General features: G+C 35.1%; 1 protein-coding gene and 1 non-coding gene across 2 annotated transcripts; both read left to right on the forward strand.

Annotated features, from left to right (window-relative positions):
- The first annotated feature begins 4,950 nt into the window (after positions 1-4,950).
- Positions 4,951-6,227, forward strand: LOC107777462 (fatty acid elongase 3-like). Its single transcript, XM_016597488.2, has one exon. The coding sequence runs from the start codon at positions 5,148-5,150 to the stop codon at positions 6,012-6,014; it is 867 nt and encodes a 288-aa protein (XP_016452974.1). The 5' UTR covers positions 4,951-5,147; the 3' UTR covers positions 6,015-6,227.
- A 5,177-nt stretch (positions 6,228-11,404) lies between these two features.
- On the forward strand, positions 11,405-11,476 carry TRNAQ-UUG (transfer RNA glutamine (anticodon UUG)). The gene has a single exon. It is a non-coding gene; the product is annotated as a tRNA-Gln (tRNA).
- Positions 11,477-22,886: the final 11,410 nt, after the last annotated feature.

Here is a 22,886-nt window from a genome sequence, read left to right on the forward strand (position 1 = left end):
AAATTCTGGGGCTAGAGATATCGATAAACTTAAAGTGGAGTCATACTGAAATAAATCCGGCCAAAAAATTATTTAAATTTTTAGATAGCCGATTAAAGTGAATAGCTAATTAAAGTGAATTTATAATTAAGGATAATATCTTCACTTGTATCATTATAAAGATAATTATTATTATAATATATATAAAATTTTAGAAATTGAAATTTCAAAATAGAAATATTTTTTGAAAGATAAAATCATACCAAATAAGAGTTCAAGTCGTAGTATAAGAGTCACATCGTAATCAAAGAATCGTTTATATCGTGTCAACCTTTGTGTTTTGCCATAATATGAGTTATTATTTCACTTTGTGGTTATTTTTAGGTAATGATACCTATGAGAATTGTGCAAAAAATAAAATTATCACTACGAGAATTGAGAAAATATTAGTCTTTTTTCATATATTATTTCTTAATTAATATCTGAGATTATCTATAATTATTTAAAAGGTTTAAATGTTAAGGTTATTTACATATAATTCAAATAACTCAGATATTTAACATGGTTAATATCAAATATCAAAATGGAGTAAAAAAATTCACTAGCTAAATAATTTTTTATATTTTTAGATAGCCAACTAAAATGAGTTTTGAATTAAGAATAATATTTTCAATTACATTATTATAAAAATAATTATTATTGAAAAATAATGTGTTAGAAACTGAAATTTTAAGAAAGAAATATTTTTTAAGAGATATCAACACACCAAATAAGAATTCAAGTAATAGTAAAAGAGTTAAGTCTTATCCAAAGAGTCATTCAATGTCTCAACATTTGATTATTTTGCTATAAATATGAGTTATTATTTTGTTTCCTGACTATTTTTAGGATCCAATGACACCGGCAAGAATGATATCAAATAAGAAAAATAGAAGAATTGGTTAATTTTTCTCATGTAGTTAATATCCAATGATTATCTATATTTACTAAGAAAGTATAAATTTAAGATTATTTATATACAATCCAAATAACTTAAATATCTGACATGATTAGTGTCCGCGCATCCGCGTGGGTACTAATACTAGTAATACCATTACAAATGAGGACTACGCCCTTATATAGGAGTTCACAATTATAACAGTTTGCTTACTTAATTCGGGCTTGTTAATAGCATTAATTGCTTTGACTACCTGTTACCATATACAATTGTAACGGAAGCATTATGACTGAAGATTTCCCGTAACCACGATTAATGTCAATTTTCCTTTCTTATTTATAATAGATTCGTCCATCTCCCTCTTTAATGGTCTATATACATTTCCCCCTATTTCTTCCTTTCCGGCTGTCAGAGTCGGTTCCTTTCTCAGAGAAATCCCGGGGTGTTTCTCCCAATCACGACCCAAAATCAAACTAACTGTGATGACACCTAACCCAACTCGCTAAGTAAGACAATGAACAACTATCCAATTTCAACAAAATTATTAAAAACAATTAAATAGAGAAGTTAATTGAATCTTATACCTTTTCCAAGAATTAGTAATACAAATTATGAGCTTCTAAGAATAAAGTTTACAAGGTTGGTAAGAAGTAAATACATCATCTGTTTGAAAAGTACATAAACAAAGTTTTATGAATCTAAGGCTATCATGAACAAGAGGCAACTACAACCGGAAAGCAGGTAAGTCTTCAAGTCCAGCTCCCGTCGAATACAACAATATCATCTATCAACATCTACACGCAAGGTGCAGAAATGTAGTATGAGTACAACCGATACCATATACTCAATAAGTAACAAACCTAACCTTAGGTTGAAAGTAGTAACAAGCTGGAACAAAAGTCGGGTCCAACACCAATAGCCACAACAGTTCATAGCAGTGTAAAGTAAGTAATAAAAGAAGTAACTCAGAATTTAAAATGCTCAGCTTATTCATAATTCCCGAAAATAGTTCTATTTTTCAAGTATATCAGTAAAAACCCAAATCCTTTAACGAAATCGTCGAAATATGTGAGATAGTTTGAAAACTATAACTATAAATTTTCCCAAATATCCTTTCAACAGTAAATATGATGCTTCATTTTCTCCAGGTAGCAAGTGTAAAATACCTCTCGATGCCCATATGTTAGTGTATGTGAGAAGTCATGAATGACGTGATACCGTACAACATGAGAAAAATGCATCTATGTGCTTGTATGTCATGTACATACCAAATGCGATGTGACTCAATAATGAAGCCATATGCATACTCTTAGAGTATCAATTCACTCAATCCTCACAGTCACTCAATCCTCACATTCACTCAGTCCTCACAGTCATTCAATCCTCCCAATCACTCGGCACTTGCACTCAGTAGGTACCTGCGTTCACTGGGGGGGTGTATAGACTCCGGAGGGGCTCCTTAAGCCCAAGCTCTAGAACAAGTCAATCATGGCATAAATTAGTAAAATATATTGTGGCGTGCAGCCCGATCCCATAAATATCCTCACCATCAGGCCTTTGGCCTCACTTAGTCATCAATATCTCTAGTCTCTCGGGCTCTCAATGTCATAAGATATCAGCCCAAAAATAATGATGTGATGTTTCAATAAACTGTAACAGAGACTGAGATATAATATGCATATGAATGCGTATGACTGAGTATATAATGCAATGAAAGCAGATAGCTCAACAGCAGAAATGACCTCAGTAGGTCCTAACAAGATAAACATGTAGCCTAGACACAGATTCTAGTATGGATCACAGCTCAATAGCTCAAGTACTTAGAAATTTCATGGTTACAGGTAAGATCAGGTAACTACACAGTACCACAAAAATAATAGAGTCACAATTCACACAATGCACGCCCACATGCCCGTCACCTAGTATGTGCGTCACCTCAATATTAATCACATATCACGTAATTCGGGGTTTAATACCCTCAACACTAAGTTTAAGAGTGTTACTTACCTCGAACAAGCCAATTCCAATACTGAGCAAGCCAAGCGATGCTTCAAAAATGCCATCTCGCGTGTACCGACCTCCGAAAGGCTCAAAACAAGCTAAAAGTAACTCAAATACATCAAATAATGCCATAAGAAACAAACCCAAAATGATAAAGATCGAATTCTTAATCAAAATTCAAAACCGGCCAAAAGTCACACCTGGCCCCGCGCCTCGATACCCGACAAAACTTACAAAATTCGATAACCCATTCAATTACGAGTCCAACCATACTAGTTTCACTCAATTCCGACTCCAAATCGATGTTCAAAACTCAAAAATTCATATTATGAAACTTTAGGCCAAACCCCCAAATTTCCTCTTTAACATTCATCAATCAAAAGCTAAAATCAAAGATAGATTCATGAAATATAACCAAAACTGAGCAAAGAACACTTAACTCAATTCATATAGTGAAAATTGCTTCCAGAATCACCTCAATTCGAGCATCATAGCTCCAAAAATGTAAAAATGGCTGAAACCCTCGAAATAGAGTACTTTATATTTCTGCCCAGGCATCGTCGCATCTGCGACACACTTGGCCGCTTCTGCGACAAACGTTCCACTTCTACGGAGAACCATAGTTGAAATAGACCTCGCACTTGCGGAAAAACATCCGCTCTTGCGATATCGTAGGTGCGACACAAGGACTCGCATCTGCGCCAAAGCCCACTCCCGCGATCAAATGTCGCATCTGCACGCACGCAAGTGCGTTACAAAAATCCGCTTCTGCGGTCTTCCTCACCCAGCTCTCACCTCACATCTACGATGACCCTGCCGCTTTTGCGGCTCCACACCTGCGCCCATGGCTCCGCAGGTGCGGTTACACCAGAACCTCTGCCACCAGCCTTAGCCAAAATTTCCAAAATGCTCCAAACCTCGAGGCCAAAATTCACCCGAGTCACTCGGCACCCCGTCCAAATATACAATGACTCATATAACATAACGCGAACCTACTGGAGGCCTCAAAACACACATAACAACATCGAAACGACGAATCACACCTTAATTCAAAATCAATGAACTTTGAAATTTCAAACTTCCACAACTGATGTCGAAACCTATCAAATCATATCCGATTGATCTCAAATTTTGCACACAAGTCACCTTTGACATTACGGATCTGCTCCCATTTCCGGAATCAGAATCCGACCCCCGATATCACCACTCTTGGTCAAACTTTTCAAAATTTCAACTTTCGCCATTTCAAGCATAATTCTACTACCGACCTCGAAATCACAATCCGAACACGCTACTAATTCCAAAATCACCCAACTTAGCGAACGAAACCATCAAAATTCCAATCTGAGGTCAAATACTAAAAAGTCAAACTTGGTCAATTTTTCCAATTTATTGCTTCCTAGTTGAGAACCATTCTTCCAAATCAATTTCGAATAACATGAAAACCAAAACTGACGATTCACATAAGTCATAATACATCATACGGAGCTACTCATACCCGTAAACTACTGAGCGAAGTGCAAATGCTCAAAACGATCGATCGGATCGTTACACTCCCGTACCTTTTTAATTCTTTAACTCGTCTAATTGGAAATGTCACCTGTCACCTTGTTAATAGTTCACGTGTTATGCCCTATCACTTTAATGTTAGTCCAAGTGTCAGGTCTTTTTTCAACCGATACACAGAGAGTTTCGTCGAAATTGTCAAAATTAAATATTTTGGGTGGCCAATAACTGAGGAATAAAAGAAATTTGCATTTAGAGGGAACAAAAGGTTTAAAACGTGTCATAATGAACCCTTTCTGATGCAATTATTATACAGGTAGAAGTGAATACTTTTTTTATTTTTAAATTGTGGTAATAATAGTGTAGTGCGAAAGGTGCAAGGACTGTCACTATCAATTAGCATCGAGCGACATACGCGTCAGGAAAATATTTCGAACTAACTTAGGGTTATTGACTACGTTTATACGAACAACAAAATGGCATATCCAAAACAACATTATCATAAAGAGGAAAAAAACTATCTTTAACTGTATCGAAAAAAACTTGCTTCTTCTGATTTATATAAGAGCACAAGTTTCAGAACCATACCAGCATTTTCCACCAAACCTTTCACTCAAAAAGCCCCAGAAAAAGTATTAAGTACAACGTTTGCAGTGGATTTACGCAATCTCAACTTTCTGCCTTCTAATTACGTAGTATTTTTAAGTTGATTATTGCATTTACGATGATTGGGAATCTTAGTTATTACCTCTCCGAGCACCCTACTATTGTAAATTTTCGTTGGTCTCACAGCCAATCATGGGGCAACACGTGGTCTTTCCTCTTCACCTCCATCGCAGCTTATATTGTCTTCTCCCTCTTTCTCCACCTCCTCCTTATCCTTCTCTTCCGCCACCGCCGTCCTCTCCCTCTCGGCCCAATCCCCGCCGTCCACTCCCTCTCCATGGTCCTAATCTCCCTCACCATCTTCACTGGAATCCTCCTCTCCGCCGCTGCTGAAATCCGCGACACCCGGTGGTTCTGGCGCCGTTACAAGACCACCCCATTTCAGTGGCTCCTTTGTTTTCCTCTTGGCACGCGCCCTTCTGGCCGCGTGTTCTTCTGGTCCTATATCTTTTATCTTTCTCGTTTTCTCCATATTCTACGTACTTTCTTTACCATACTCCAACGTCGAAAACTCTCCGTTTTTCAACTATTTAATAACTCCATTCTCATATTTATGTCCTTCCTTTGGCTAGAATTCTCGCAGTCTTTTCAAGTGCTAGCGATACTATTAACGACGTTATCATATTCTATGGTGTATGGATACAGATTTTGGACGGCGATTGGATTGCCAAGCGCGTGCTTCCCATTTGTCGCAGGCTGTCAGATTGTGTTGCTGGGATGTAACATTGTATGTCATGTTGGGGTGCTGTTGCTTCATTTCATGAAACGTGGTGGGTGTAACGGAATTGGGGCATGGGTTTTCAACTCTGTCCTCAACGCTGCCATTCTTTTCTTGTTCCTCAACTTCTATGTCAACATGCACTTACGCAATAGAAAGGTCAAAGCGCCTGAAAACTTGAACTCTGCCAAGAGCAAGGATAATTGATGAGGTCCAGCCCCAACCCCCCAACCCAACCAGCCTTTAACTCTCTTCTTTTCTTTACAAAAATTTTTGCAATAAAGTTTTGTCAGTAGGATTGTAAATTCTGTTAAAAGTACTTTACTAATACGAGCGTATATGTATAGTTGTATACTATAGTTGATACTATTAGAAGTGAAAAACTCTGCTGTTAAAGCTATTACAGTAACTTTTTCTTCAGTTCTCCAACTTTCCCGCTGACTTCAAAAAATAAAAATCACAGCTTTACCACTGGTAACTAAATCAATTAAACTTTCTCTAAATGTTAGATGAATACGCACATCTATTAACTTAGCTGATTGTAATTGGCCTTGATGATTAAGGGCCTTTAAAAGTCAGAATTCGCAGCCAATGATTGAACTAGTGAAATTTCAGACGGAATCATGACAAAGCCATTTCACAGGGTTAATTTGCTTTCCCTTTCATTTCTGTTTACTTTTCAAAAAATTAATCACTCATTATTTTGTTCACGTTTATGATAATTAGTTGAGTGTCATTTTAGGAGGGGCAACTTGAGGTTGAGGACTAATATCAAGTTCTTAATTAGCTATGTGCCGGTCGAACATGAATTTTTATAAGGTTATAAGTGGGAATATCTTGGACGTAGAGATAGAGCTAAAACCCTCCAACTGCATAAAGTAATAAATTACCCTATCTCTTTATTTACGTGAAAGAGAAGCGCAATCAGATGACATTATCTTCTCTAAGGCCAAGTGGCCCTTTGTCAGGCAATATTGTATGATATATGATATAATACGTTCTCTGGCTATAATGAAGTTTGTAATAATTTATTTGAAAGTTTTATATGCACTTCATTCGCTCCTCTATATGGTTTAACATATTACTATATCACACATTCAGATCTTCTTTTATATTTTCAAAAACTCTAAAAGTAATTTTTGTTATGATTAATATCAGATTATGGTGGATGCCTACTCTTCTTCCATGATCTTCATCTAAAATGCTTAATGACATATTCAATGACATAATTTGTATGTTCAATGACATATTCCATGACATATTTTCTTCACTTTTTTGCCTATATAAAGGCCTTGTAATAGATAGGAAAACACACACAATTGAAGAAGAAAATCTCTTCATTCTCTCTATCTCTATTTCTTGTTCATGTTTTACTAAATTACTTTTATTTCATAACACGTTATCAGCACGAAGCTCTAATTTTATTCTTAACTCCAGCTAAGTTGAGCCATATTTTATTGAGAATATGAAAATTCCACAGTTTTCAGTTGGACTCAAGATTAATAAAGATGATATATGTCTTCTGGATAGTGCTACAACACACACACTATTTTAAAAGATAAGAGATATTTCTCTTATTTGGTAATGAAAGAAGCGAATGTTAATACAATATCCGGTAGTACAAGATTAATTGAAGGTTCTGGAAGAGCCAATTTATTACTACCAGGAGGAACAAATTTGGCTATTGATGAAGCACTATATTGTAGTAAATCTCAAAGAAACTTATTAAGTTTCAAAGATATTCGCCAAAATGGCTATCATATTGAGACTACAAATGATGAAAAGATTGAATATCTTTATATTACTACAATAACGTCCGGTAAGAAATATGTGCTTGAAATGTTACCCGCTTTTTCCTCCGGCTTATACTACACAAGTATTAGCAGGATTGAAACACATGCCGTAGTAAACAAGAAGTTTACTAATCAAGATAATTTTATTATTTGGCATGACCGGTTGGGCCATCCTGGTTCTAATATGATGCGTAAAATAATTGAGAATTCACATGGACATGCAATGAAGAATCAGAAAATTCTTCAATTTAAGGAATTCTCTTGTGCTGCATGTTCTCAAGGAAAATTAATTATTAGACCATCAACTATTAAAGTTAGGATGGAATCCCCTGCATTTCTGGAACGTATACAAGGTGATATATGTGGGCTCATTCACCCTCCATGTAAACCATTCAAATATTATATGGTTTTGATAGATGCATCTACAAGATGGTCACATGTGTGCTTACTATCAACTCGCAATATGGCATTTGCGAGATTGTTGGCTCAAATAATAAAGCTAAGAGCACAATTTCCAGATTATGCAATTAAGACAATCCGTCTTGATAATGCTGGTGAGTTTACATCCCAAGCCTTTAATGATTATTGTATTTCAACTGGGATAACAATTGAGCATCCGGTTGCTCATGTTCATACACAAAACGGTCTAGCAGAATCATTGATCAAACGCCTCCAATTAATTGCTAGACCAATGCTTATGAGAACAAAACTTCCCATTTCAGTATGGGGTCATGCTATTTTGCACGCAACATCACTTGTGCGGATAAGGCCCACAAGTTATCATAAAGTCTCCCCATTGCAATTGGCTTTTGGTTAGGAGCCAAATATTTCCCATCTTAGGATCTTTGGTTGTGCGATATATGTTCCAATTGCTCCACCACAACGCACAAAGATGGGTCCTCAAAGAAGGTTGGGGATATATGTTGGATATGAATCTGCTTCAATTATAAAATATCTAGAGCCGATGACTGGAGATTTATTTACGGCAAGATTTTCTGATTGCCATTTTGATGAATCAGTATATCCAACATTAGGGGGAGAAAATAAGCAGCTGAAAAAGAATATAGATTGGAATGCATTATCACTGTCTCATTTATATCCTCGAACAAATCAATGTGAACAAGAGGTTCAAAAGATTATTCATATGCAAAATATTGCAAATTAATTGTCAGATGCATTCACTGACCTACCAAGGGTAACCAAGTCACATATTCCAGCTGCTAATGCACCAATTCGAGTTGATATCCCGGCAGGACAATTAATTAAAGAAAATGAGTCTAAGCCATGCTTGAAATGTGGTAGACCAATCGGTTCTAAAGATAAAAATCCTCGAAGAAGAAAATGAGCAAATGATCAAAGTGAACATAACACGGAGGTAGTGGCTCAAGAAGAGCCCTAAGACGTAACAAATGATAAGACCTTAGGGGAGGTCCAGGTACCTGAAAATAATGAAAATGAAGAGATATCAATAAGTTACGTCTCAACCGGGAAAAGATGGAACCGAAATAATGTTGTTATCGATAACATTTTTGCTTATAATGTTGTTGTTGAAATAATGCAACAAGATGAGGATCTTGAATCAAAATCTGTCAATGAATGTAGACAGAGAAATGATTGGCCAAAATGGAAAGACGCTATCCAGACAGAGTTAACTTCACTTGGAAAACGTGAAGTCTTCGGACCCATAGTTCGAACACCTGAAGGCATAAAGCCAGTAGGGTATAAATGGGTTTTTGTGCGGAAACAAAATGATAAAAATGAAGTCGTTAGATATAGAGCACGACTTGTGGCACAAGGGTTTTCCCAAAGGCCTGGAATTGATTATATGGATACATATTCTCCTGTAGTGGATGCTATCACCTTCAGGTATCTCATAAATATGGCAGTGCAAGAAAAACTTGATATGCATCTAATGGATGTTGTTACAGCCTATTTGTATGGATCATTAGACAACGAAATTTTTATGAAAGTACCTGAGGGATTTAAAGTGCCAGAATCATATAAAATTTTTCGAGAAACTTGTTCAATAAAGCTTCAGAAATCTTTATACGGATTGAAACAATCAGGTCGTATGTGGTATAATCTCCTGAGTGAATACCTGTTGAAAGAAGGGTACAAAAATGATCCAATTTGTCCTTGTGTCTTTATAAAAAGGTCTGGATCTGAATTTGTTATAATCGCTGTGTATGTTGATGATTTAAATATCATTGGAACTCCGAGGGAGCTTCCAAAAACAGTAGACTGTTTGAAGAAAGAATTTGAAATGAAAGATCTTGGAAAGACAAAATTTTGTCTTGGTCTACAAATTGAGTATATGAAAGATGGAATATTTGTCCATCAATCAACATACACCGAAAAGATTTTAAAGCGATTCTATATGGATAAAGCACATCCATTGAGTACCCCGATGGTTGTGAGATCACTTGATATAAAGAAAGATCCATTCCGACCTCATGAAAATGATGAAGAGCTTCTTGGTGCCGAAGTACCATATCTTAGTGCAATTGGGGCATTAATGTATCTTGCCAATAATTCCCGACCAGATATAGCTTTCTCAGTAAGTTTATTGGCAAGATTTAGTACTTCGCCAACACAAAGACACTGGAATGGTATTAAACATATATTCAGATACCTCTAAGGGACTATTGATATGAGTTTATTTTATTCAAACGAATCCAAGCCATCATTGATTGGTTATGCAGATGCAGGATATTTGTCTGATCCACACAAAGGTCGATCTCAGATAGGCTATTTATTTACAAGTGGAGGTACAGCCATATCATGGCGTTCGACAAAACAAACTATGGTTGTTACTTCTTCAAATCATGCAGAGATAATAGCCATTCACGAAGCAAGTCGAGAATGCGTTTGGTTAAGATCTATAACTCAACACATTCAGCAAACATGTGGTTTTTCTTCGAAAGAGAATATTCCAACAATATTGTATGTAGACTATGCTGCATGCATAGCTCAATTGAAAGGAGGATATATCAAAGGATATAGAACAAAACACATTTCACCAAAATTCTTTTTCACTCATGATCTTCAGAAGAATGGTGAAATAGATGTACAACAAGTTCGTTCAAGTGATAATTTGGCTGATCTGTTCACTAAGGCATTACCAACCTCAATATTTGAAAAGCTGATATATAAGATTGGAATGCGTCGTCTTCGAGACATTAAGTGATTTTTCATCAGGGGAGTAACTATACGCTGCACTCTTTTCCTTAACCAAGGTTTTGTCCCACTGGGTTTTCCTGGTAAGGTTTTTAATGAGGCAGTAAGCAATGCATATCATAAATAACTATGTACATCCCAATATTTTTTTATAGAGTTTTTAACAAGGCACATTATCTATAGACATCCAAGGGGGAGTGTTATGATGAATATCACATTATGGTGGATGTCTACTCTTCTTCCATGATCTTCATCTAAAATGCTTAATGACATATTCAATGACATAATTTGTATGTTCAATGACATATTCCATGACATATTTTCTTCACTTTTTATGCCTATATAAAGGCCTTATAATAGATAGGAAAACACACACAATTGAAGAAGAAAATCTCTTCATTCTCTCTATCTCTATTTCTTGTTCATGTTTTACTAAATTGCTTTTATTTCATAACAATTTTCACTTTAAGTTCTTTACAATTAATAAGCATAAAGCAACCAAAAGTACTCAATAGAATACGTACACGCGCAGTGGGTACCCGAATAGTCTTTCGAATTAGTGTTCTCTCTTAATTACTGGTACGTTAACATCAAGTCAGAAAATGGTACGTTGCATGTCAGATTAGTGGTTCCATGGTGTAGTGGTTAGCACTCTGGACTTTGAATCCAGCGACCTGGGTTCGAATCCCAGTGGGACCTACTCTTAAAGTTCTTAAAAAATGAAAAAAAATTTATTTTGCTATATTTTAGACGATTCCTGATGTTATTATACTATTTTTATGATGACAGATAACTCTTATTGACGTATAGGAGAGGTTGATTTTGACGTATTACACCCAAAATTCTATAGTAGATTTTTATGTTTCCTTTCTTCAGATCATTCCAAAACCAAAGCAAAAAACCCATTCTCCATTTTTATATAATTAGTCTGTCTCTTGGTATTTCTACATCCCAACCGTTGCGTAAAACTCACCGAATTCGAGTCATCCCATCCCATGTTATTCTTTATGGGAAAGTATGCGGCGACCTGCTTTCCCAGCTCTCAAAAACTAGGATATCGATATTTTGCAGTGGAGTTATTTCTTGTCAGCTCCTAATGTTTCCAGTGCAATTGTTTTATCAACTTCGATGAGATTTTTCCGACGAATTCTTAATATCAATGGCACTTCACGTGTATTAGGCAGTATATACTGAGTAAGGTTGACGATGTTGGGTCTGGACAATGAAGAAGTGTATCCGCTGAGGCCCGGCGTAATATTTTGGCTTTAATTTGAAATATACGAACTCTTTAAAGATAATAATAGACCTTCCTTCTATTAGTTCTCTTCTTCCTCTCCCTTACTCTTAATTAATTGGCGAGCTCTATCCCAAATGAAAAGCTAAAAGAATAAAAAATGAAGCTAAAATATTACTCAACTAGTAAATTTGTCTGCGCTTTGCGCGGTTGTAAAATTTATTTTAATAAAATATAAAACTCAAATAGATATAGACATTTCTAAACAATGAACGATATATATTTATTTCAGCACAATCTCTTTCTCTCTATACACTGTGATCGTATGGATAGAAATGTAATTTTAGGACTGCATCTGCCTCTTTTCGTATTTTATATTTCTCAAAATTTCATTCCTAAAGACAAATCTAACTGTGTAAGTAAAATCGGGCCACATTATTTCTGATATGTATAATCTAAACGGTAAAAGACGTTTCCTTTCTTTATCATTTGACTGAACCACACGGTAGTGGAAACAACCCTCCTAGCAGGGAAGGAACAATACATGGTTGAAAGGAAAATTACAGGCAAATCGAAAACTAATCAAATAATCAATAGCTACTCAAACTGAGTAAGAATTTTTTAGATTATTTTAAATTACTACAAACTACGAGATAGTACACAATCATCAATATTGTTTCACCAAAAAAGTGTGAAACCTTTTAGTTAAACCAATTAATGATGAATTAAAGGAAGAATCTTAGTTGAACTTAATAAATTCTAGATCAAATACAGCAAAATATTCGCGAGATGCACAATGTTCAAGAGCATTAAACAACTGTTTTAATAATCAATGATTGACAATAAATATGATAACATGAACATGTAATAAATATAAATAATGGCAATAAGCATAATAAGAAAGGATCTACCACCCAATTATTGTATAATTGAGATGTTCCTTTCTTCTGTCAATGACGTTGAAAGGTGAGAAATGAAGATGAATATGGAATCTTTGGTTCTTGTGAACAAAGATTAAACAATGTGTGCTTGAGTGAACAAAACAACTTTTGTATATTCTTTTTAGTCAACCTTTACAATGTGCTCTTATCAAAAAGTGAAGCACCTTTTTGTTGTCTATCTCTTACTATTTATAAGGGATGTTCCCAAGAAACCCTAAAAAGTACAATATAAAGAATATTCAAGGGAATATTCCTGGTGTCCTTTTCTAAATCAGTCCTACCGTTACAATTGCAAGGCGACCCCTTCGTTATAATGCTGTGGTCGACCCCGTCCGTGGCACGACTTATCTGCAGTTATCGAGTTGCTAAATTTTGACCCATACAAATATCTCATGTAAGACACTCAAATTCATAAGCAAATGTCACTCAATTTAACATCTTTGAGTAGAAAATTAATTTTTTGTTGCTTATTCAATATTTAAAAAGTTTGATTAACATTCTATTATTGTAAGAAGCCAAAGAACTTTCCATGAACACGCAAATTTGTGCATGTTTGATTAAACTAACTGACAGAAATATTTTCATCATTCTCAAGCAAGGCTAAGCCGTTCTTCAAATGGAGAGTTGCATGTTTTTCAACCATGGATATGTGCAATAGAGGAAAGTAAAGATAATAGTTGTAACACTAAAGCAATAGTAATACTTTGCAAAATTAGCCAAAAATAGGCAAAAAAAATTTAATATATATATAAAGTTCTGCTCATCTACAGATAATCAACTAAAGCATTTTTGCCAACAATATTCTATATAATATTTACATCTTAATAATCCGCTAAAGAACTTTTAATGAAAAGTGAATTCTTTTGTTTTACAACTTTTAACTATAATAGGGCATTTATAAATTAAACTTCAAAAACCTAAGGCATTATTATGTATTGTAAGCAACCCGGAAGAATGTATAAAATTGTTTTGTTTATGTTTTTGGACATCTTTGAAAATGTTGGATCATATATATGTCAACAGTATATATGATTTACATCTTAAGTATATCAAAAGAAATGAAGATAAAAACCTTTATATATTAATCAAACTGCTAATTAATGTAGTACTCGCCAATTATTATTTTTCTTATAAGATCTCGCATTAGTAATGAAATCTTCATATATGCAGGTAATTAGTATCTCTCAATAGAACTTTAAGCAGTGATATACCCATCACAACTTAGAGCCCTACCATCGCAACAACGTACTCTATTAGTATGTCGATCTAGTATTAGAAGTAAAAGAAACCAAAAAAAGAAAAAAAAAAAGATCCGTTGCATGAAATCGGAAAAAGAAAAAGAATAAAAAGAGTTTGTTGACATGAAGACTGCTAGAATAGTTAAAGAACAAAACTAATAATTTTATCAACAAAAAAAGAAAACAAAACATAAAATTAAAATGATACTACTACAATTTGAATGGTAAGATTCTTTCCTAATGCCTTCTTCTCAAAAACTTCGCTGCTATTGCATTATTGACATGAAAGGATAACATAGAAGAACATCCACCATATTCAGAAATGCAAATTGAAATAGTGCTCCTCTTAGTAGGTTTAAGAGAAATGTAGTACATTGAGGGAGTCATGGGAGTTTAATGGATAAGTAATTAAATACTCAAAATTAAATACAAAAAACGGACTCATCACTTTCAGCGGTTTGACTCTTTGTTTACCTCACTATTATAGGAAGGCAAGGACTCATCCCACAAATTCAGCAATGCAAAGATTAATAAGGATGTATTTGAGTCTGAAGGATTAATATAGTATCGGTTACATAAGACATTTAAGGTGATATATTAGGTACAATTTTAACTTCCATGTAATTAAGTAGTGAAGTTTTTTCAGTTATCATATTAATTGAGTGAAACTTATGACTTCAAATGGCTGGAAAAAAGTAGAGTATTTGACAGCAAAAATGAGAGAAAAGACTAAAAAAGGAAAAAAGAGATAAATAGGTTTCTTGGCTTTAGAAAAAGCAAGTCATTATATATATATATATATATATATATATATATATATATATATATATATATATATATATAGGGAATCGTACTCACTTGGTTTTAAAAAACATAAATGAATTTATAGAATGACTACTTTTTTTGTGTGTGAATTTAGTCGAAACGGAAAAGATGGAATGTTTCAAATATATGCATACAAAAATTGAATTCTATGAATTGATTAAATAACACATAATATTGATTTTTCATTAGAATTAGAGCAGTTTACATTGATGTTAGACAATCAAATATTTTTACATATAATCTTAGAAGTAATTAATTCTCGCTATATAACATATTTAAAATATATGTATGTATATTAAAACTTGATTTATTTGCATTCAGATTAAATTTCTTGTTTTTATAAAAAAATCAAAAATAAACTAAATCACAATGAATAAAAATGAAATAGCAAGAGAATGTACCTTTCCATATTATGGAATAGATTCCACCACTAAAAATTACTACTCCACTTTGTTACCTGTTGTTGGAAATTAAAACACTTTTCTTATTGCATTAAGAAAGAATATGAAAAGCTGGAATAATAGCAATGGATACTTTTGGGCTTTAGAATGGGAAAGGTCGAGTAGCACTAATAAAGAACTCCATCACTAAGAGTTATTTTCGACATGTCGTTGAAAACTTGAAGGATTATTTTTACTGCATACGCATTGATAAGAAGTATGAGAAGTTGGAGTAGTAATAATTGACACTTAGGCTTTAAAATGGCAAAAAGACCAGAGCACATGGTTTTTAGTTAAGAATTATGATTAGAAAAGTAATATTGATTAAGAATTATATTAATACAAAATAGAAGAAAAGGCACACAAAAAGGGAGGGAAAAAATAAATAACATTTTAGTCTTTCCAAATTCCACTTTGAAGCTGCCATGCAATAGCCCATGAATGAAAAAATGAGGAAAATGATGAACGATATTTTATCAAAAAATCCATCGGAAGAATATTGTATAAATGTGACTACCTTAGAAAAGAGCAAGAGTCAATATACATCGAGCGGAGAGAAAATCCATAAGACAAAACAAATTTTCAGTTTATCATCTTCTAACTCAACATATAGATGAACCAAAAAATGCTCCAATATTTTGACATTTCAATCTAGTAGCTTCCTCTAACGACAATATGACTTGGGGCCTTTTCCATTCATAATGATATCTCATCAGTAGGTTTGTAATAGTTAAAATAATAACACTCAGGAGTCAAACTCATCTTTTTTCCTCAGTCTTGCCTTTACCAGCCTGAGCTTGAGCTTTTTTCCGGTCTTTTTCCCTCTGATTTTGGTCAATCACTTGTTTAAAACGAATTTTTGTATTCTTAGGCCTTCAAAATCTCATTTAGAGTCATTTCGATTTGCGTGTGCGGTCCGAGCGCATAGCCGGAAAGCTTAAATATGATAATTGTGAAAAATGATAAGTTTTTATTATAAAATGAGCAAATTTGACTTCGGTTAACGTTTTGGGTAAACGGACCCGGACCCGTGATTTGACGGTTCCGGAGGGTCCGTAGGAAAATATAGGACTTGAGTGTATGCCCGGAATCGAATTCCGAGGTCCCAAGCCCGAGGAATGAATTTTCAAAGGAAATTGTTTTCTAGAATTGTTTAAAGAAATTTGAAATGAAATTTGATTAGAACATGATGGTATCGGGCCCATATTTTGGTTCCGGCGCCCGGTACAGGTCTTATATATGATTTAAGACATTTCTGTGGAATTTGGTGAAAACGGATGTCATATGACGTGATTCGGACTGGAATTGCAAAATTTATGTTTAAAGAAGTTTTGAGAAAATTTAATTGATCTCGAGATTTAATTTGATGTTCATGATGTTATTTTGATGATTTGATTACACGAGTAGATCCATATGATGTTTTTGAGTTAGTATGCACACTTGGTTTGGTGTTCCGAGGGCTCGGGTGAGTTTTGGGTAGGTTCGGGATGTTTTATACTTAAAACCAGAAGTTGCAGGTCTTTGAACCCGCCAGTGCGGTCCGCACAAAAACGTGTGCGACCGCGGAAGGGGGCCAGTGCGGTCCGCGGTCGGTTTCGTGCGGTGCGCGGTGGAGGCTTGTGCGGTCGCAGTCCATTTCGTGCGGTCCGCACAAGGCACTGGACCGCAGTACCTCAGGAAGGCCTGTGCGGCCGCAGTCCATTTTGTGCGGTCTGCACAGGGGGTCTGAGAGGGGTATAAATAGACGAGATTTTCAGTTATTTTGCAAAAACCCCAAAAATATAAGAGGCGATTTTTCAAACAACCTTTCTTCTCCAAATCAATTGAAAGTCGTGTTTAACTAGTTTTCTTCAATCATTAACATCTTTTAACATGATTTCAACTTCAAATCAATTATTTTCATGGAGGAAATTGGGTGTTTTAAGTAGAACCTAGGTTTTTCAAAAATTGGGGATTTGGACCTCGATTTGAGGTCCGATTTCAAAACAAATTATATATTTGAGTTCGTGGGGGAATGTGTAATCGGGTTTTGGTTCGAATCTCAGGTTTTGACCATGTGGGCCCGGGGGCGATTTTGACTTTTTGGATAAAACTTTGGAAAACTCATTTTCATGCATTCAAATTGATTCATTTAGCGTTTATTGATGTAATAAAAAAATTGTGACTAGATACGAGCGAATTGGCGGTTGAATCGAGGGGTAAAGCTATAATTGATAGTTGTGTTCGAGGCATCGAGGTAAGTGTTTGGTCTAACCTTAACTTGAGGGATTAGGAGTTGAGTCTTATTTACTACGTGATAATTGTTGAGTACGACGTATATGCATGGTAACGAGTATCTATACGTTGGTGTCTAGCATGACCGTGAGTCTTTAAATTTTGAAGATCTTGATCTCGTTGTATCTTTCATGCCTTGATGATGATTTCTAATTGTTGTGGAAAGTTTATGGAAGGAATTGTAACCTTGAACATTGAGGAGCATTGGCTCAAGTTATATTATGAATTGTGAAAGTATATGAGATGATTGAACCCTTTGGAGCATTGGCTCAAGTGGTAAAGTGAGTTATGAAATAAAAGTGAAAGAAAGAGAAAGAGTTATTAAATTGTTCCCTTCCCGGGATATTATTGCTTTGTTGATTATCTCCCTTGCCAGAATGTTGCGATTATTGATGTTGTTCCCTTGCCGGGATTTAATTGTTTAACTGTTGTTCCCTTGCTGGGATTTAATTGTTTAACTGTTGTTCCCTTGGCGGGATCTCTATTACTATTTTGTTTATTCCTTTGCCTCTTTTCTTGTGATTGTTGTTTGGGTGAGGAAGAGTGTTAAAGCACGAAGAGTGATGTCGTACATTGTTTGCTATTGTGAGGAGAGAGTGTAAAGCACGAAGGGTGATGCTGTGCCGTACGATGTACCATTCCATACCGATTTTCATTGATTATATGGTGAGGAAAGAGAGTAAAAGCACGAAGGGTGGTGCCGTGCACATCTTTATTATATGATTATTTTGGTGAGGACGAAAGTAAAAGCACGAAGGGTGATATCGTGCATACTTTTATTATAAAATTGCTTTGGAGAGGACGAGAGTAAAAGCACAAAGGGTGATGCCGTGCAAATTGTTGATTTTTGATTCTTTGTTGATATTCGAGATGTGGTTTCTTTCCTTACTTGATGTTTTCTATTCGGAACTGTTATCTCCCCACAACATGTTTCCCTCTCACACATTGACTGGTTATTTTCTGTATTCTTTTCCGCTGTATATACATTTGAACTGCACAGGTTTATTTGGTAGTCTGGTCCTAGCCTCGTCACTAATTCGCCGAGGTTAGGCTAGACACTTACCAGCACATGGGGTCGGTTGTGCTAATACTACACTCTGCACTGTATGCAGATCCAGGAGCAGCTTTCGGACCGTAGTTGGAGTGCTTTCTCCAGTCCACCCGAAGACCCAAGGTAGACTGCAAGCGTCTGCAGGCCCTGGCGTCTCCCTCTATCTCTACTTCCTGTTTCATTCTCTCTTATTCGGAAACATCGTACTGTTATTTCTTCAGACCTTGTATGTAGAAATCTTAGATAGTCTGTGACACTGTGACACCAGGTTTTGGGCATTTGAGGTTTAAAAGTTGTAATAGACGTAGAATTAAGATATTTAATTGTTGATTTCCGCTAAATTATTTAAAGTTCCGCTGTTATCATGTTATCGCCTTGTGTTTGTTAAAATGAAACAATATGGATGTGTAGCAAGTAGTTAAGGTTTGGCTTGCCTAACTCCCATTAGTAGGCGTCATCACGACCCCCGAGGTTGGAAAATCCGGGTCGTGACAGATTTTCTCATTTGATTCAACTGTGGTAACGTAAACACAAGAATTCAAATATAAACACCATAAATTGAAAAGAAATAAATAAATTTGACTAAATTTCATATACCTGAAAAATAAGACAAAAACCAAGAAAATACTATAATACACAAAAAGAGACATAAATCTAATCCAATTTAAAATACCCACAAAATTATACACAAAAAGTACAATTTGCAAAACAATTAGTTACCAAATGAAGTTGATATTTGATCAAATACAAGACACAAAATATTCAAGAAATATTATAATACACAAGCAAAAGTAAATCGATTACATTTTATATATCTCATATTGGTTGTAGTAATTCAGGTACATATAGTGATTACAACGCAAAAAGGAAATAAAATAAGATTCGTTATATTGAGATGATGACCTTCCATTGAGATATTATTGCACTCCATGGCAGAGGAAGATCACAACTTTTGATTGACAATCTGTAGGAATAAATATATGTGAACAGTTTCATCCCTCTAAAATTTCGTATGTATTCCTGTTAAACAACCCCAAATATTAGGATATATAACATAAGATGAATAGGCAAAGACTTGAAGATTCAACAAAATTTATAAGAAAAATCTTACAAAAAGTTAAATAACAAAAGTTACAAAATAAACTCTTTGCCTACCTCTTCACATCGATCACCTTTACATTAGCATGGAGGAAGATCTAAAAATATGAAAATGAAACAAAACTTTAAAAAGGAAGAACATAAAAAGGACACAACCCATCAAAACCATAATAACTACTTCCTCCGGTCCAAAATAAGTAATTTTTTGACTTTTTTTTTATGGTCCAAAATAAGTGAATTTTACAGATTTCAAGAATAAATTAATTATTTTTTTCCTACATTACCCTTGGAGTAATTAATGTTGGAGTATGTGTTAGGAGTGTTTATGTGAAGAGACAATAAAGGTTAATATGGTCAATTTTATTTCTAATTAATATTAGAATGTGAATTTCTTAATATGTGTGAAAATAACAAAAAAAATCACTTATTTTGGACCGGAAGAAGTATGGTGTAACAAAAAACACAATAAAAAAATAGGGGAAAACAAACGGTCATCATTAATATTTCTTTAATAGACATTGTGCCTTTTTATAAGTTGGATTGAATGAAAAGACTAAAAGAAAAAGAAGAAAATTCAAAAAAAAAAGAAAGAGAAAAAAGATAAATGTGTTTAAAGAGATATGCCACATCATCTTTTCTAAACTCACTTATATATATACACTCCCTTTATTCCAATTTATGTGAACCTATTTCCTTTTTGGTCCGTTCCAAAAAAAAAGAACCTTTTCTAAATTTGGAAACAATTTAGCTTAAACTTACAATTCTACCCTTAATGAGAAGCTTTATAACCACACAAATACTGTGGGCCCATTTTTTACTTGTTTAGGACCACAAATTTCAAAAGTCTTCATTTTTTCTTAAACTCCGTGCTCAGTCAAACATGTTCACATATATTGGAATGGATGAAGTAGATGTTTAGCTGTAAACTTAAATGAACAAAGCCTATATCAAATTCTCTTTGTTACTTAATATAACGACCCGACTGATCGTTTTACTTTTTAAAATCTCGTTCCCCTAAATAAGACTTTTCGCACTTTTTTTTTATTGATTTATGACTTACGGGGATGGTTGGTTCGGGATTTGGAAGAGTTTGGGTTGAAATCGGAACACTTGGTTCCTTAAGGTTGGCTTAAAAAGCCAAATTTGACTTCGATCAACATTTGTAGTAAACGACCTCGGAATCGGGATGTGACAGTACCAACAAGTTCGTATGATAATTTCGTACTTGGGCGTATGTTCGAATTGGGTTTTGATTGATCCAGGAGTGTTTTGACGCATAATAGTGAAAGTTGGTTCTTGAAGATTTTTAGAAGTTCTTTAAATTTGGTTTAGAGCGGGTTTTGATGATATCGAGGTCTGAACGAGATTCTGAGACCTAGAATAGTTCCGTAATGTCATTTAAGACTTGCACGCAAAATTTGGTGTCACTTCGAGTATTATAAGTATATTTCGGCACATTGGAAATAAATTGGAGAACTTGAAGTTCATATATTTGATTCAATTGGTTTTAGGGTGCGATTCTTGGTTTTAATGTTGTTTCCGGCGTTCCGAGGGTTCGAGCGAGTCCATTTTATCATTCCAAACTTGTGGGTATGTTCGGGCAGGGCTTCGTGGTACCCGTGCATCAATTAAACGAGGCTCGGACTAAGTTGAAAATTCTGAGCAAGAGCTGAAGCCCCAGCTTCTGTCATAACCGCACCTGCAGTTAATAAGCCGCAAGTGCGAGCTCACAGGTGCGGGCCTTGACTCGCAGATGTGGCCAAGGGTGGGCAGCCTAGAACCCCCAGATGCGGCCCCTTCTCCACAGAAGCAGTGGGCCTTGTGCAGAAGTGGCCCCAGCCGGTCCAGAGAATTCCGCAAAAGCGGACCATTGTTCGCAGATGCGAGGGCGCAGGTACGGCCCATGACCGCAGGTGCGGAAATCACTGAAGGCAGTGGCCTTTATTTAATACGGGCCTTAGATGTTTTTGGCTCATTTCACTCCATTGTTGGGCGATTTTAGAGCTTCTTGAGAGGGGTTTTTCACTAAGCTTTTGGAGGTAAGTAATTCCTACTATATGTGAGTTAAATACTCTGATTTTAGGTAGATTAACACGCAAAGATTAGTGAAAATCATGAGATTAGAGGAAAACCTAGGGTTTGGCAAGAATGAGATTTTTACCACGAAATTGATCATGAAACTTAGTGATAATCATATATTTATGTTCCTTAAGTTATGACTAATAACCCCCTTCGAAAATTTTCCGAACCCAGGCACGTGGGTCCAGGGGTGAATTTTAGGAATCTTGCCTTTGGGGTTGGGAAATCACTTTAATAATTAGGATATGAACTTTTGAACATATAATGATTGGTTTTTGCACTATTTGAATAGTTTCGGATTGTTCGGCTCTAATTTGAGGGTTTGAGCGCATTCTTGAGTTGGAAGTAGGCTCGAAACGAGGTAAGTCGCTTTTCTAACCTTGTAAGAGGGAAATTTTCTCATAGGTGAACTTAATTAATATATGATTAATTGTGGGGGTTACGTATGCACGAAGTGACGAGAGTTCGTACGTAGCTACTATTCTTGCTATATCCGGGTTGTTCTAGGCTTACACCATGCTTTGTGGGTACCGACGTATGAATATATTTGTTGAATTGCATTGAACGGAACTAAGTTGAGGATTTCATGATTTCAAATAAATTATTATTTTTAAAGAATTGAGGAAACATTTTGTTATATTTATATTTAACCGTGCCGCGAGTATATTCTGCGAGTGGGGTAATTATTTCCACTACTCTTATGGGAACGGGTCGTTCGCCTCGGTAGGTTAATAGATGTATCTATGATTCGGGCTGTTCGACCCTCGGCAGTACATAGTTTAATTTTATGTTGGATCGGGCCGAACATCCTCGGTAATATTTGTGTGTTATAGTAGAACCGAAACTCTTTATAATTCATATGATTTTTGCTTGAAAGGTCACTTGTTTTAAATAAAGAAGTGCCTTGATTTTTCTTAAATTTGATGAAA

The sequence above is a fragment of the Nicotiana tabacum genome, chromosome 3 (assembly GCF_000715075.1).
Source record: "Nicotiana tabacum cultivar K326 chromosome 3, ASM71507v2, whole genome shotgun sequence".
NCBI classification, from domain to species: Eukaryota; Viridiplantae; Streptophyta; class Magnoliopsida; order Solanales; family Solanaceae; genus Nicotiana; species Nicotiana tabacum.

What these genes read in the sequence shown, in the direction of transcription:
- LOC107777462 (XM_016597488.2), top strand. Translation starts at nt 5,148, where the DNA reads ATGATTGGGAATCTTAGTTATTACCTCTCCGAGCACCCTACTATTGTA.